Raw genomic sequence first — 15,511 nt, 5'->3', positions numbered from 1 at the left:
AATAGCTGGATAAGTAATAATACTTGGTCTTAGGGTGCATCTACAATAGTGTTTTAGTTTGGATAAGAAGCACAGTTCCAAAGTGAAACCTCAAGTTTTTCTTGCTTATGTCGGTGTGGTTACTGCCATGGAGCAGTTGTGGAACTCAAGAACTGAATCCCTTTGGGTGAAACTCAACAGGAGGGTGCACGCCAGGGGCACAGCCGAAGTCCCTGGGTGGAAATGGGCTGGTGGTCCATGAGACCAGACCGGCTCTTGAACTAACAAAACATTTGTGATGAATAGTGAGGATGTCCAGAACACACCCTTTTCTTCTTTTGTGCTTTTTATTCACATGGAAAAAAAAGTTCCCGAAACTGAATGACCCTCTGGGCAATGCAAAGTTCTTTTTTTCAGATGTCCCACTATGGTGCCTTTGCCTTGCGGGTAGCTCAGGCAAGGTCCTCCTGCTGATTGCTTGCATAAGTAAGCTTTTAATTTGAAGTGAATCAAAGGGCTTGTTTGGGTAGCAACTGCAAGAGCTGGGTTCTTCTGTTAGCACAAGATAAAGAAATAACTAGCATAAGAAATCTCAAAATCAGTCAAAGGTAAATTATGTAAAAACTTACGTCTTTTCTTTCTCTTTACATAATATTTATGCTACTTTCCAAGAACCTCAGGTAATGAGAAATGATGTATTTTCATTGACTGTTCTTGATCAAGCTGCACTACATTATATGTAAATTCTGCAAAAGATAAGATTGTAATCTTGTGTTCATTTCATAGGTAGAACAAGGGCATGAATAAGTAATCCCTTCTTATGCTGCATTTACCAATGGAGAACAGAGCTTCACTGCAATAACGGGGCATGCAGTGAGTGTTGGGACTTGTCTGTTTAATCTTCCTTTGTTTCATATCTCTTGCAGCTTCTTCCCTAGGGAAGAGATTTTGTCTTCCTACATGTCCATGCAATGCCTTCTGTTACGAGATCTCTGACGCCTCTGGGAAGCCCTGGAGACGTAACTCATAAGAATATTATGCCTGCTAAGAAATAAAATGAGATGATATCTCAATATCTGGGCATAATAGTGATAAGAGTTATCCAGATTACAACCAATACCAGGCACCAAGCTGGTTTTGTGACTCTGATGGAATTCATCACTCCTCAGGTTCAAGCACCCTACCTGGCTGAGCAGTGGCTGTTTGAAACTTTGTTAAACTTCTACGGATATTCCTCCCATTTGTTTTTTGTTAGCAGAACCGATTATCAGGGTAACAGATCCATTTTGAAAATAGCAATATGCAGAACAGATGAAAGGGATTGCTTGGAGGTAATAGAAGGCAACTGTCTTTCTTCAAGTCAGCTGTTTGCAGGATTGCCGCACTGGTCCTGGAGTGGTGGACCCTGGCTGCACATCGCCGCTTGTCTGCAAAATCCTCCTGCAGCTACATGTGCATTGGCTTGTTTTGCTGCTTTGAGCTGCAGGCTGTGGTATGTGCCTCAGGCTTACTACCCTGCAGGGAATTTTGCTTTTCTCACATACAGAAGTTAGCTGGGAGCTTTCTCAGAAGTAGCTTTCTTAGAAAAAAAAGCATTCCACTTATTAGCTCAGACTTTCCGGAGATGGGTTTAAGGTTATTTCTTGCTAGGATTTTTGCAGTGCTCTGTAAACATGGTTATTTTGACTGGTTCTGAATGTGCCTCTTGCTCACATCCCTAAAGAAACTTCTCTGGTTTCAGTAACTGCACCTGGGGAAGGACCTCTGCTCTGGCAAGACCTCTCAGAGGGAGGGAGGGACCCTCTGGTATAACAGACACACAGGCATGTCCATGCACTGACCTCTGCATGAAAAGGTTTCTGTCTCCCTGCTGAAGTGGTGCTGGGGGCAGCCCCTCGGGTGTGGGGAGCCCTTGCAGGCAAAGCCGCAGCGGGGCTGGGAGCAAGGGCTCACAAAACCCGAGGTGCTTACCTACAGGAGCACCCACCGAAAAGGGGAGTCTGTGCAGTGCCCTCCCTCTCGTAAATTGCCTGTTTTAAAAGTTTTTTTATTGGTCTTTCAGTTTAACAAACAAACAAAACCCAAACAGCCAAACAAACAAAAAAACATACACGCAAAAAACCAGCACCTGCCCCCCACCCCCCCAACCAACCAACCAACCAACCAAAAAACCCAAAACAAACACCAAAACTTATTCAGTGGAAGCACACTGGTACTTCTGAGATCCTTTAGTTCTTGTACCATTGATATTTCTGATTTTCATGATTTTCAGTGTGCATAGATATGTGTGCGCTCACACGTCATTCTCTACTTTGACAGTTTGTAAGACCTTTTGTTTGTGACTGGTTTTTTCTGCGAATTTGCTGAATTTATTTTTTGCTTAGTGTGATTGGCATCATGCCGATGTTTACCAGTGGCACAACAGTGAAAATTTGTTTCACGTTCATGAGAAATACTTCCCTGTATTTCAGTAAATACAGCTTCTGCTGTATTTCCAAAGCTTGCTTTTACTGCTCTTTCTACTCATGGTTCTACAGATACAACATTTTTATTATGGTCTTCAGTTTAGCTTTCAATACTCCATGTCTTCTGTTCCTTTAATTTCGTTGTATTTCTTATTGATATAACTGCATCTGCTAATGATTCATTATTTTGGCTTCACATTAACCACAGGTCTCCCATGTGCTCCACTGTTTTTTTCTGCCACAATTAGAAAACCTTAAAATACAGTATTTCCTCTACTGTCTCTAGATTTTCTGTGAATTCTCTATGCCTGTGGTCTCCCACTACATCTGACAAATTGCTTAATGCTGTGTGTAAACTTCTGAAAATTTACAGTATTTACTGGTGAATGAATGATATGTATATTCTATATGCAAGATGAGCCATAATCTATTTGCATGAAGCTTTTCAGCTTCAGTGTATAACATGTCCATGCTAGTTTCAACACCGTAATTCTTCCCTCTTTATTTTCTTAATTTCTTTCTTCCTCAGGGAAGGTAGTTTCCCTGGGCTTCAGTAGTAATAATCCCATAGACAAAAGCATGTCAGATGCTGAATTTCATTATTAAGAGCAGGAAAATCAGTTTATGCAAAATAACACATACAATTGAGTAGTAAGGCCATTTAGCTGTATCTATGTATCTTTTCTCTAAGAATTACTCATTTTGCTATAGTTCCAAACTTTCTGGGTTTTTTTTGAAGCTGATATAGTCTCATCTAACTTGACCTACCTACAGGTCGGAGGTACGGTTCAGGCTTTCTCTCTCTCTTTTGACTCAAGAGAGAACCCAGATAACCAGCCTGTACTAGATATGTAGCTCTCAGATGGATGAATCAGGGGACACGCATCCTGCCAAAATGGTCAGGTGATAGAAGAGATTGTGATAGGAGCAAAAATTGCAAAATAAAACTTTTTATTTAAAATTTACCTTTGGGAAAAAATAGATTTTTGTCAGTCATAGCCCTTTGTAATTTTTTGGCACTGAACTTAAGATGTGACTTGTGAAAACAGGCCAAGCATGTCACCAGAAAAAATTATTTAACATTAACTGAGAAGCATTACATTGGACATATTTTTATATAAGCACCAAAGTTTTCCATTCTTGATCTCCTTAGAAAAGGGAGCCTCTTTTCAGTCAAAGAAAGGCCTGTATTAGAACACACTAGCAGCTGCCAGTTAATCTTCATGTTCAGTTTGAGAGTATCTCTGATAAGGAAGTAAAAACTCCAAAAAAACTTGTTGCCAAGGGTAACTCTGTTTTTTGACAGTGGAATGCTTTAGTAATACCAAAGACCCCAGTGTGAAAATACAAAGGGACTCCAGTTTAAGAAACTGATTGATTGAAAGCCAGAAGGGCAGCCTGTAGCCTTCAGTACCTAAATGAGGGCACTGATTTTTAACTTGAGTGATACCAGACAGTAACTGCTTGTTGTTCTCTGGCTTGAACTTTTACGTTTTGCTAAATGTGATAACTCTAGCAAATTGCATCATGCAGCCTGACACAAACAAATGTTCTGTATTTTTCTGTATGTTCCCCTGCAAAGCAATTTCAGCCTCGATAAGTTAGATTGGCAACCAAACACTCATCTTGCGCTGCAGAGTTTGCAAGCTATCTGCCCTTTGATCTGCAGGGCTGTCTCTTCAGTGCAAGCCTAAATTGGCCCATTAGGCTTTACAGTGTTAAAGAATCATCTAACTGAACTGGCTGGGAATTAAAAGTTTCCCAAGCAACTGTCTCAGGAAATAACAGAAATACTGTCTTCTCCCATATTATGATAAATTATTTCATATGTAAAATAATTTCATATATTATTTCATTCTGTGATCAAAGATGAAACTACAAATAACCACAGATTTTACTGTCACACCAAAGTTTGTATTTCTTAGTGGAACATATTCTTATTTTGGAGTAGTATTCTTTCATTTCCTGGTATCTTTACAATAAGAATACTTGAACTATGCAGCTGTTGCTGCATTAGTTATTCCATACTTGGTATGCAAAAATAATCCACTTCATTTCTGTCATCAGCAAACTTGAATATCTGGTTAATTTAACCCAGTTTCTTTGATATTATTATTATTTTATTTTATTTTTTAAATTCAAACAACATCCATCCATTATGGCAATGTATTGACTATGCCAACATGTGGTTGGAAAATATGTATTTTAAGTGATTTTCTGGTTAAATGAAAGTCAGAATTTGTATAATTACATAGAAGTGTTAGATGAAAGGAGCTTTAACTTAAAAGATGACCAACGGTCAGCATGGAGGAGGACACAACTTTTGTGAAGTTCTCTGAGTTTCACCTTCCAGTTCTGAGGTCTTTGTAGGGTGATCTTCAGCAGAGGATTGCTATTTATTGACTCCATTTTATGCTATGCCATGTCTTCATTTCTTCTTCCTCATCCTTAGCTTTGTGTATGGCTTTAGAGTAAACCTGTGATTACGTAATGCACTGAAAAAATAAGAAAATTGTGTCTAGGAATTGTCTGCAGTTAACTGATCCATGCTTCTTATCATAACAAGCAATAAAATATTTCAGAGCTGGATTGGGCCTTAAATGAGCAATTACAAACAGTCTTTTGTGCAAATACCAGAACAGCAGGTTCATAGCTATTAAAATCTGACTTGATGGGACTTGCACAGTGTGAAGTGAGTGTCTAGATGGATCACAGAGCAGATCTACCTCAGTCACGCTGTCTTCTTAGCATTGCTTCTTAAGATCAACTTTCTAATTCAGACAAGTCACAGACTAACGTCTTAAACAAATTTTGTATAGGGCCACATTTAATTGCCCCAACACCATTTATGTAGACAAGAAATTTCATTTCCAATCTAACTGTTTAAAGCATTTCCCTTCAGTTCCCTCTTCTCACTCTGCAAGCCCTGGGATAAGTTTTCAGAGGTTAATGTTACAATATCCTCTCCGTTTCTGCTTCCATTTGCAATGCACAGTAATTACAGCTATAGAGCTGTGGAAAAACAGGCAATTGTCAGACAATACCATTCCACCATGTCCACACATAGCACACATGACATCTAAATCCACACTGATGACAGCTGAACCACAGGTAGATTGTGAATATTTTCTCTTTGCACCAAGACTGAAGTTTTACCTAGTATCAAAATAATTTAAATCTTGGATCTGACTAAAATACATTAAAAACCCAACCAATCAAACAACAAGAAAAAAAACTCAACAACAAAACAACCCCGAAAAACTCTAACCTGAGAAAATGTAAATATCTAACCAAATTATTATAAACTGCAAAATAATGTCCTTCATTCTCCTTTCTCCGTCCCCTCATTTCAGTGACCTTTCCGTTACTATCTCTTAAGTTGCTTGGACTGGAACTATGTCTTTCTGGTTTATGAAGTGCCAATTAAAATTTTTGTTTAGCTAGAGAATTAATATAGCATAATTTTAATACAGTATTCTCAAGTAACTTCAGAAGAACCATGCCATCTGAAAATTGTCCTTTTTGTGTGACTTCATGGGTGCCATTGAGGGATGCTGGAGTCCTACACAAGGGTATCAGGGTCTGGCTCAGGTTGAGGAAATGTGGAAATCATGTTATTAATGTAGGCATTACCTCACCGCACTTATTTTGTAAGCCATCTCATGTTTGTATGTTAACCCTGTAAATATAAATTTTTAGAGGGTTATGAGCAATAGTTCCCAAGATTTTTTCTGCAGACCCAGGAGGCTGTGTCATGTCAAAGTCATGAGCCTTTTGCTTATTTTATCCCACACTTTCTCTTCAGCAAACTTTAGGTGCCAGAGCATCCAGGTTGGTGAGTCCTGTAGAAGCTCAGTTTCCAAATACCTAAAGTCTTTTCTCGTCTGTGTTCCCTTTTGGCAGCCCTTCACAGAAGTCAGTATTTCCTTGTCAGAAAAAATGTTTCCTGACAGTATACTCCAGTATGTGTAAAACAAAAAATGCACACACTGTAAATTCTCACACACTTTGTCTTTGAGCAAAGCTGCACGTTCACTCCCAAGCAGGAGGAGAAAAAGTACAGTGTTATTAAGCTATACGATAGAAGGGAACATTTTACATTTGTACAGTAGAATTAAAACCTCTTCCATTGCCATCTCAAAGAAACAGATAGACATCGTTGTGGATGAATGGTGATCTAATGAACACTGACTTTATTGTTTATCCTAGTCAAATTATATTATTATGTTATATAATACATATTCAAATTATATATTATTATGGTCCTTTTGAATAAATATAAACTCTTTATAGACTACCCACTTTGGCTTTAGATCTGGAACATATTTGTTACATGTTACTTTATTATGATACGCTTTTCACAAGAAAGTAATGAGGTTGCTGATTAATTACCGATTAAATCTGCTTGGTGTGTGTCAGCTGTGCTGATTGACGATGACTGTACCAAATCCTGTAACCACTCTGGTGGTGTTTCTACTGCTTTGGAGTGGAACGAGTGTATAGCCAGGAACCGTAACCAAACAAAGCTTGCTTTTTCTTGACCTGGGCTTTTTATCAGATTGCTCCTCAGGGTTGTACATTTTAACTGTTACTAAATGCATTATCTTAGATCTTCAGACGTACCTCAGGCAGAAACAATGTTTTATGAATATTTCTTTGAGGTATACTTCTTTTGGATTTGGTTTGAATTACTGCATGCCTTTAAAGTCTGAAACTCTTCAGATGATGGAGTGCCAGGCAATTATGTAGGAAGAAGAACTTAGGAGTGGGCTTGATGGCAGAGAGAACAAGAAGCCCTAAACCAGTCTCTACTTCTCATTCTAAATCATTTAGTTTTACTGGTTGAAGTACTTAAGTTGTTCTGCATACTGGCCTGTAGAAATTCTGGATGTACAGTGTAATCATTAACATTTCTTTAATTATAGTACTAGGATCTGTGTGAATTTAGATACATAGCCTTCTCTCCAAGCTAACAGTGCAGCAACGGTAATTTTTACCTGAAAGTACATATTGTTTCCCAATAAAAATTCTGCATCTTTAAATGGAAGTAGGCTAATTACTTTTTAATGTGGTATACTAATAAAACGTAAATAAGAGCCTTCATTGAAAAATGCAGTCACCGAGTAAACAGATCCTTTCTTCTTTACACCCAGAACAGGAAATATCTGGGCTTTGAATAAGGTTTTCTATTCATGTGGTAAGGACTTTTTATCCACAGTGATGTTAGAATTTTTGTTACATGTTTTAAAGTACACCCAAAACCAGTTAAACCCAAATGCCAACAATATAGCTTAAATAAATAAATAAACAAGTCAGCATGTTATTTTAACTTCTGATTATGTCCTGTACTTGGATATTGCTTGGGAAAAAAACACTTCCATGAGTATTAAGGACAAATCATGCACATTTAAATGCCTTAAATTGTATGAAACCTCTATTTTTGGTTGAGAAAATTTCCATCGTCCAAGGAAGCCTTACCTAATCACATTATGAGGTTGGGGGTGGGGACTGTTGCTGTTGCCTGGGCCTTTTTCCCATCTCCATCTCCTTTGCATTAAAATTCAAGCAGCAAGATTTGTCACTAACTACACAGGTTATATTTTCTTCCACCTTGAAGATGTGAGAAATATGTATGAAAATAATTTGGATGAACTTTTTTATGTTTGAAGGACACTTCAAGTTAAGCAGTAATACTCCCTGTTATACATAGATGACGATCAGTGAACCAGAAACAGTGGCTTTGTTCTGCCTCCTGCAGTTCACTCATCAAAATATACACTTTTTAAAGTAAGAAGCACAGTATAAATTCAGAAGCACTTGGGACAGAGAGTGATTTAAAGGAGTTTGTTAGTAATGAAGTCTGAATTTAGGATCCGGACTGTACCGTGAGAAAACCAGAAATGGGCACTTAGCTGTGTACATGCAACCGAGGTGGCTGATCTCAGAAAAGATTGTGGCAGCTTGTCCATGCTAGACTGCAGCCAGTTGAGCACTGGAGGTATCTCTTTCAACCCTAACTATTCTGTGACATTAATTTAATACTTTCTGACAGACAGGATGGGGGTGCTGGGAGGGTGGTCCCTGCCTGACCCTGGGATGCCTGAACTCAGGGCCTGGAAGTCTGCAAGAGATTAGTGTCCCAGACGTGACCCAGACCTAAGCAGGCTTTTCTCCTGACATAGGATAGCTGTCAGGTTGTTAGGGTTAAAATCCTGGTCTACCCTGGAGCCATGGACTTAAACATCTACTCCAGCTCAGAGGCATATGTCTGACTCTTGGGTTTTAGCTCAGCACACCTTTGGGTTGTGTGCACAAAGCAATGCTGGGCAGCAGATACCTAGTGTTTTTCTTTCTGAATATTTAGATGAAAATAAAATGATATTACCATTGAGGTTTTTTTCTGCAATACATGGAGTTTTTTGCTGAAAAAGGCCCAACTGTATTAAGCCGAGTATTCTAAGTATTTGCTTTTCTGGAAAAATCTAAAACCTTAAAAGAGATGTTTTAGGTAAATGTTTGTTCATTTCACAACTACACTTTTGAAAAGAAAAAATCAGAAAAAATCTTGATGATTTCCAATAAGAAGACATCATGTCTACCTTTGAAGAACTAAGGCAAATATTTTAATATTTGCACATGGTGCACATTTGTTAAAGAAATGCAAAGACCACAGTAATAGTTCTTCCCAATGATGAGTACAGAAGGCAGAGACCCTGTAACTTGGTCTTCTGCTACAAAAATTCTCTCAGGTAAACTCTGTCAGTACTCAATTTCACAACTATCACTTTTTGTTCTGAGTTAAAAAGGGACATGGCAAGCTCATATAAATAAAATAACCAGGCACAGGCTAGAAACTATCTTAGATGCAGCAGTGCCAGGACAAAATCTTGTGTCAAATTTCTTCTCTCAATTTTGAGGTTATAGAATAATGTTTTTTCCCTGTGACACCACTAGCTACAAACACAAGGTGTTGTGTAAGGCTGTGGCCATATTCAAAGTCATTTATATGGCAATATACCATCCCTTAGTGTCTTTAAAATGTAAGATTAAATTGAAGCTAGTTTTTAAGCCAGAAAAAATGAAATCATATTTTTCACTGACATTTCCATGTAGAAGCATCACTGCAACAAGATCAAAAACCTGTTGCCATTTTTGTATATAAAAATAAAGTCAGCATTTTTTTTCTGAAGTTCAGTGGGCCATATTTTCTAATCGGAATACTATGAGGAGACTATTTGATAGAGTTTACTAACTTTCATAATTCACAAAAGCAAGCATGAATCAAACCCCACAGCTGTTAACATCAAAGAAAGCAAAGCAAATAAAAGGAGAAAAACAGGAATAAGCGAGAAAGACTTCCAGTTTTCTGCAGATGTTTTTCCCTTGAAGGGAATCTACCTTCTTGGACCATTTGAGCTTGTTTGCATTTTCATCTCATGTAGTACATTGTACAGTAGCATCTTGACCTTGCCTCTGTTAAATTAACAGGTGGAAGGCATGTCTTATCTGTATCAACTAACTTGATAATAAATGGAAAATTTGTTTATTATATTTTTGAAAGTCAGTATTTTGAGAAGTGCTGAGAGATACAGTATGATGAAAGGGGGTCTGTAAAACCTCTCAACCTCTCTGGCAAATACAGGTCATGCTAATCAAACACCGTAACCCTAACCCATCCTTTTGGCTGCAGAAAGCAGAGTCTTCACTTTGCATTTGAATGCGGTGCAGATGTGGTGGCGGAGTATAGTACATCTATTATTTTTTCTCTCTGTTAATGAGAGTCAGGTAGGTTCACATATGTCAGTGTGCTCTGTTAGAAAGATCTTTCGCCCAAGCTTTCAAGAAAGATAGAGACGATGCGAAAAGTAAATCATCATGAATAATAAAACAGCAGCTTTTTTCTTCCGGTTTCATGAAAAGCAGGGGAGATTGTGTCTTGTTGCATGCACTTATTTTTTCCAGTCCCGAACGCTTTTGGCATTTTGATGTAGGGTGGATATAGGGCTTTTGTTCTGCAAGCCTCTGGCAGTTAGGAAATGTCAAGCAGAAAATGCACTTTGCCTACAGGGGAAAAAGTCACCAAGGTGCCTCAGTGGTGCAGTATCTCTGCAGGCTTATTCACAACATGGCAAAGAGATGAACCCTGACAGCTGGGTCTTCCTTGCATTTCAGCAACAATGAAAATGCCACAGATGAGCCTCAAAGAATGAGGTGGAAGGGGGAAAATAATATTCTAGGTAGTTGTATGAATATTCCCTTTCAGGCTCCTTTCAGCCTCTTTCTTCACTCCCTTGGCTAATGAGAGGTCAGCAGGAATTAGCAAGGAAAGGGAAAGGAACTACATTTCTAAGCCACAAGTTTCCTCGTAATTATTGAAAGTGAAATACAGATTCTCATTTTCACTACAGCTCGTCTAAATTACTCAGTTATTGATGTCATTTGAAAGTGTCATTTGAGAGTCCTCTTATGCTACAAGAACAGAGTAAACAAGCCTAGGTATAAACAAGGATCCAAATAAAAATTAATTGTTCACTTAAATTTGCAATTTATTGACTATCACGTACTATGCTTACTTTTTTCACATTTTTCTGTATTTTATTACTTTGCCCTAATTTATGACAGTAAATTATTATCTTATCATAAATATTCTAAAAGTCGCATTATTTCCCAAGACAAATTAACGAGACAGTCATAGAGACTTTTCAGGGTTGGTCCACCATTATTTTGACCGGAGACCTGCAAAAGTAGACCTTAGTTTACCTTAGCTTTCAGTTGTGTGATTTTGTGATTAAAGGCTACCAAAGAATGAAAAACTTTATGCTTTAAACATTCAAATAACTGGAAACTTTGTATGTGTGCATTAAACAGCCCTTGTTTTAAAAACGAATGCCTATAGTTAAGGATCAAGGCTGATAAAGGGCTGTCAAAATAAGAATAACCTTGTAAGAGTTCAGCCCTTTCAAATTGTGTTATCATTCATTGTGGCTGCAAGTACTCTGGAAACCGGGACACCCTGATCTAGATATTTATTTGTAGATACCTGCTTTAGTAACTAATTTTGAACCTGAGACAACTTATGTGCACATTTAAATACATTAGTGATTTGCTGAATTTGGCCGCATATTTGAGGAACTTTGTCATTGCTCATCATTGCTTGCAATGCTGCCCAGAAAACAAGAATTTTGTTTATTTGGAAAAAAGGCGTTTTGGAATTTCTGTTCAGCTTGGAGCAAACTAAGCTGTACAGATGCTCTTTGTGGAAACTGAGGGAGGAAGAGAGAGGCAGCCTAAACAACCGACTTATTCTATAAGTTAAAATACAAATGGCCGAGTAACTAGGGCAGTACTCACCTGAGATGTAGAATGACATGTTTAAATCCCTGCTCCAGTTAATCACTACAATAGAGAATCAATTCATATTTCCTAATTTTCTTTTCTGACAAGGTTATTCTCATAAGTAAAGACAGTTAGCTACTCATTGGAACAGGGAAAGGGAACCCAGTATGTCTATGGGGTCTGCTCCTCGTCCTTCTCTGGTTTCAATCAGAAATGATGCTGTGATCCTTAGGGATCTGGCCTTTAAAATATTTCCATACATTTCTGGGAAATGAACAATTTGTGATTAATGAGATTTTTACTAAGAGTTTTGTTAACAGGTTTCTGACCACTCCTAATGGTAGCTTTTTTTTTCTCTTTTTGTTTAAGAGGGGAGAGAGAAAGCTGGCACCTCTTTAACCAGGTTATAATAAAAATGTGTAAAAAGTGTAACTTCACTGCTGCTTTTCATTATTTATTTGTGCATATGGAGTATATAATTTGCCCTACAAGATGCAACAGAAAGATGCTTAAGGGTTTATTCTATTTTTTCCCCCTTTTCTTCAGTAAAGATAGGTGAACAAACCTACTTTTTGAAGTGTCATTATTGTTTAGGTAACCAGCACAAAGAAAGCAACGACAGGATGTGAGTTTCTAATTTTGGTGATGTCCCATTGTTTTGAGGGGAAGCTGTTTTTGAAGTAGTGATTGTAAGCACAGCAGGTGCTGGGATCTTGTAGCAGCAGGCAGAATTATTGCATGTTGGGACAAAACCACTGTTTTTTCTTGATAGATACAGGAATAAAATTCCCTCACTAACCTGTATGTTATGTGAAGCTTCTGAATTCTTGAAATATATACTACTATTTAATGTATAAGCTGCCACAATATGAGTGTGTTTTAGTTCTTCAGTATTTGGATAAATATGCAGGTACATGAAAGCAGAGGGAAGAAGCAACACCAAGCTGAAACGGATTTCTGGATCTTTTTCAGTCAGTCTATTTGGGAATAAGTTCTTATCTGATGGGAAAACTGACTCTTATCTCATTCAAAAGTACCTTTTACTTCTGTACCACAGTTATTGATGATGATGGTAATGCTAAATGAAATAGGGATTTCTGAGAACAGTACAGAAGATCTTTTGTGAAGTATTTTCAGTCTTGCCATCTGAAAAAATCTTGGCTGCATCCGTGTTAATTGGCATCTTTCCATTGACTTCTAAGCACAGTGAGGTGGGTGGTTTTGGGTTGTGAACTTGTTGGACAGACATGCAGGTACTCAGCAGCAGCTGGACTCCCTGAGAGCCCAACTTCAATGGTATTTTGCAGATTCATATTAACGAGGGTGGTCTTGATGTGCACAGACTCTGGTTGCTTCTTCCTGCCCTTCCTCTTTTGTAATCTGTTTAGTGGATTGAACAAAGTGCAGAAAGAAACATTTCTGGTAAGAGTATTGTGCCAATAATATTTTAATAAGGTAATAAACTATCCTTGCTTGCTCTGTTCTGGTCCTCTGGTAGCTGGTGTTCATGTACTTGCAAAACAAATGGATGCGAAGTTAGGATGTATATACATTTTCTGCCTGTTTAGAATACCTTCTCTTTCCTAAAATTAGAAGGCAATACTGCATGGCACCCTACATCTCAAGAGCTGCATTGCCAAAGCTTTACTTTTCTTGCGAAAACATTCATGTTTATCTTATTCAACTTGAAGGTAGATATGATAGAATGAGATGCAATCTTTGAAAGGGAAAGCAAGGGAAAAACTCCTTTCATTTTAATACTGTTTTCTGTATGCCGATATTTTGTGGAATATGGTCTTTCTGAAATGCAAAATAATTTTTTCAGAAGTATTCATGTTTGCCCCAGGGATGTCATCTCTGACAGAGATGATTTAACATCATCCATCCAAATAGAGAGTGAACATTGTCATATGGGAATGAAATCATTTCAGCCTACTCTGAAGTTCGGTGGTCAAATTATACTGAGGGCACCCAGGCACCCTTGAGAGCCCGCCGGCTCATCACTGCCATAAACAGTCTGAAGCACCTGACCTCTCAGGAATGACTTCATGTTAATAAAGTCTTTACAACTGAATGGATTGTAAAATAATTCTAATTTCTTGTAGACGTCAAAAAAATTTGAAAGGCCATCTTGAGCTGCTGAGGAATGTGGGATATACCTCCAGGCTCACCCTATAGGTACAGAATCTATGGGCAGCTCTAGTTTGAAATAGCACAAAAGAGGCAGAAACACAGATGAAAAGTTCTGAGTAGTTCAGTTACCAAGCTGGTTTAGCTGAACAGACTTTCAGCTGGTTTAGAATCCCTTCATGGTGTTATGTGGCTAAACAAGATTAGACAGGGAGACAAGTGACAGTGCAAGACTGGAGTAGGAGAAGAGAGACCAAGAGGTTTCATCGAGGCGCAGAATTTTCTTCCTTCACTTGAGCATTGAAGTTGTTAATGCTTGAGGTTGCAGAGTGCTGAAGTAACATCTCAACCTAACTACAAACTAACGTCAAGTGTCCTCTTATATTTTAAATGCACCATATAATTTTTAGTCCTGTCTGCATACCTGCATTGAAATAATCACATTTGAAGTGTGTTTACTTTCTTTTTGTTTTTCTTTTTAACATTGACAGGTTGAGCCATTGATCCAGAAAGGCCATGAGAATCTGGTGCACCATATCCTGCTCTACCAGTGCAGCAGCAATTTGAATGACAGTGTGCTGGACTATGGGCACGAGTGCTACCACCCCAACATGCCAGACTCTTTTCTTACATGTGAGACGGTCATTTTTGCTTGGGCCATTGGAGGAGAGGTAGGATGAATGGCTGTCTAGTGTGGTTCATCAATGGGGCTTTAGGAAGGTGTACATCATAATGAAGTTTCTTCCTAGTATATTACTGACTATTTATCTATCTGTTTCTAAGGGTACACAGTCACAATCCCTAAATGCCTCACCAGTAAGTCCTCAACTTCTTGTTTGCCTCTGAAGTATGAAACACAATGAACATCCTGAGTAACAAGCTCAAAGTAATGAAAATAGTATAGAAGAGTTGATGCCTCAGGGAAAGAAAGATGACTTGGGAGCATGGAAGTCTGTCACCGTATCAGCTTGTCCCATCTAATATGGAAATAGAGCAATGACCAGTATCTGTTACCTGTGGAGAATGACAGAAAAAAACCAAGTCTCTGTAGGTGACTGCATAACAGACATGGAGGCAAGATTTTCCAAATGAAGTTAGACATAGACTTAATTCATTTTCTGCCTCACCAGGACCTGGTTACAGTGTTGCCCCATTCAGGCATATGGTTCTGAAGTTTCCTACCCAGCCCAAAGAGACATAATTTCAATGCAGGAGTGACCCTGTGACACTGCAGAGCCAGCACATGGATCACTTTGCTCATGACAACACAGTATATCTACAGAAAACACGGTTTCTGATGCCGTGTTGCCCCCAGGCTGTGTTTTCAGCTTATTTCACGTGTTAATTTAGGCTGCAGTTAATGCTTTTAGCTGACATAAGGCAGCATTACTGCCAAAAGCCTCCCACCCCTTCTTTACCCCCTTGCTTCACTGAGTGCCTACACAAACCATGGTGTAGGCACAGAGAGGGACTGGGGTGATGATAATTTCTGGAGCCTTCGTTTGCCAGCCTGCAGCTCAAAACCTTCTTCAAGTGCTGCAGTGTGAGGAAGCCAGAGCTGCTACATGGACCCATCACAAGAAGTTTAATCCACTGTGAGC

At 38.6% G+C, this 15,511-nt stretch overlaps 1 protein-coding gene across 1 annotated transcript in view; it reads left to right on the top strand.

Annotated features, from left to right (window-relative positions):
- MOXD1 (monooxygenase DBH like 1) overlaps positions 1-15,511 on the top strand; it is a 49,809-nt gene that overhangs the window by 15,728 nt on the left and 18,570 nt on the right. The window contains exon 5 of the mRNA XM_065632141.1: positions 14,402-14,581. Coding sequence (XP_065488213.1) covers positions 14,402-14,581 — 180 coding nt within the window. The remainder of the gene's footprint in view (positions 1-14,401; positions 14,582-15,511) is intronic.

The sequence above is a fragment of the Caloenas nicobarica genome, chromosome 3 (genome assembly GCF_036013445.1).
Source record: "Caloenas nicobarica isolate bCalNic1 chromosome 3, bCalNic1.hap1, whole genome shotgun sequence".
Lineage (NCBI taxonomy): Eukaryota > Metazoa > Chordata > Aves > Columbiformes > Columbidae > Caloenas > Caloenas nicobarica.
Note: the sequence above shows the minus strand (reverse complement) of the source record. Positions and strands in the feature narration are given on the sequence as shown.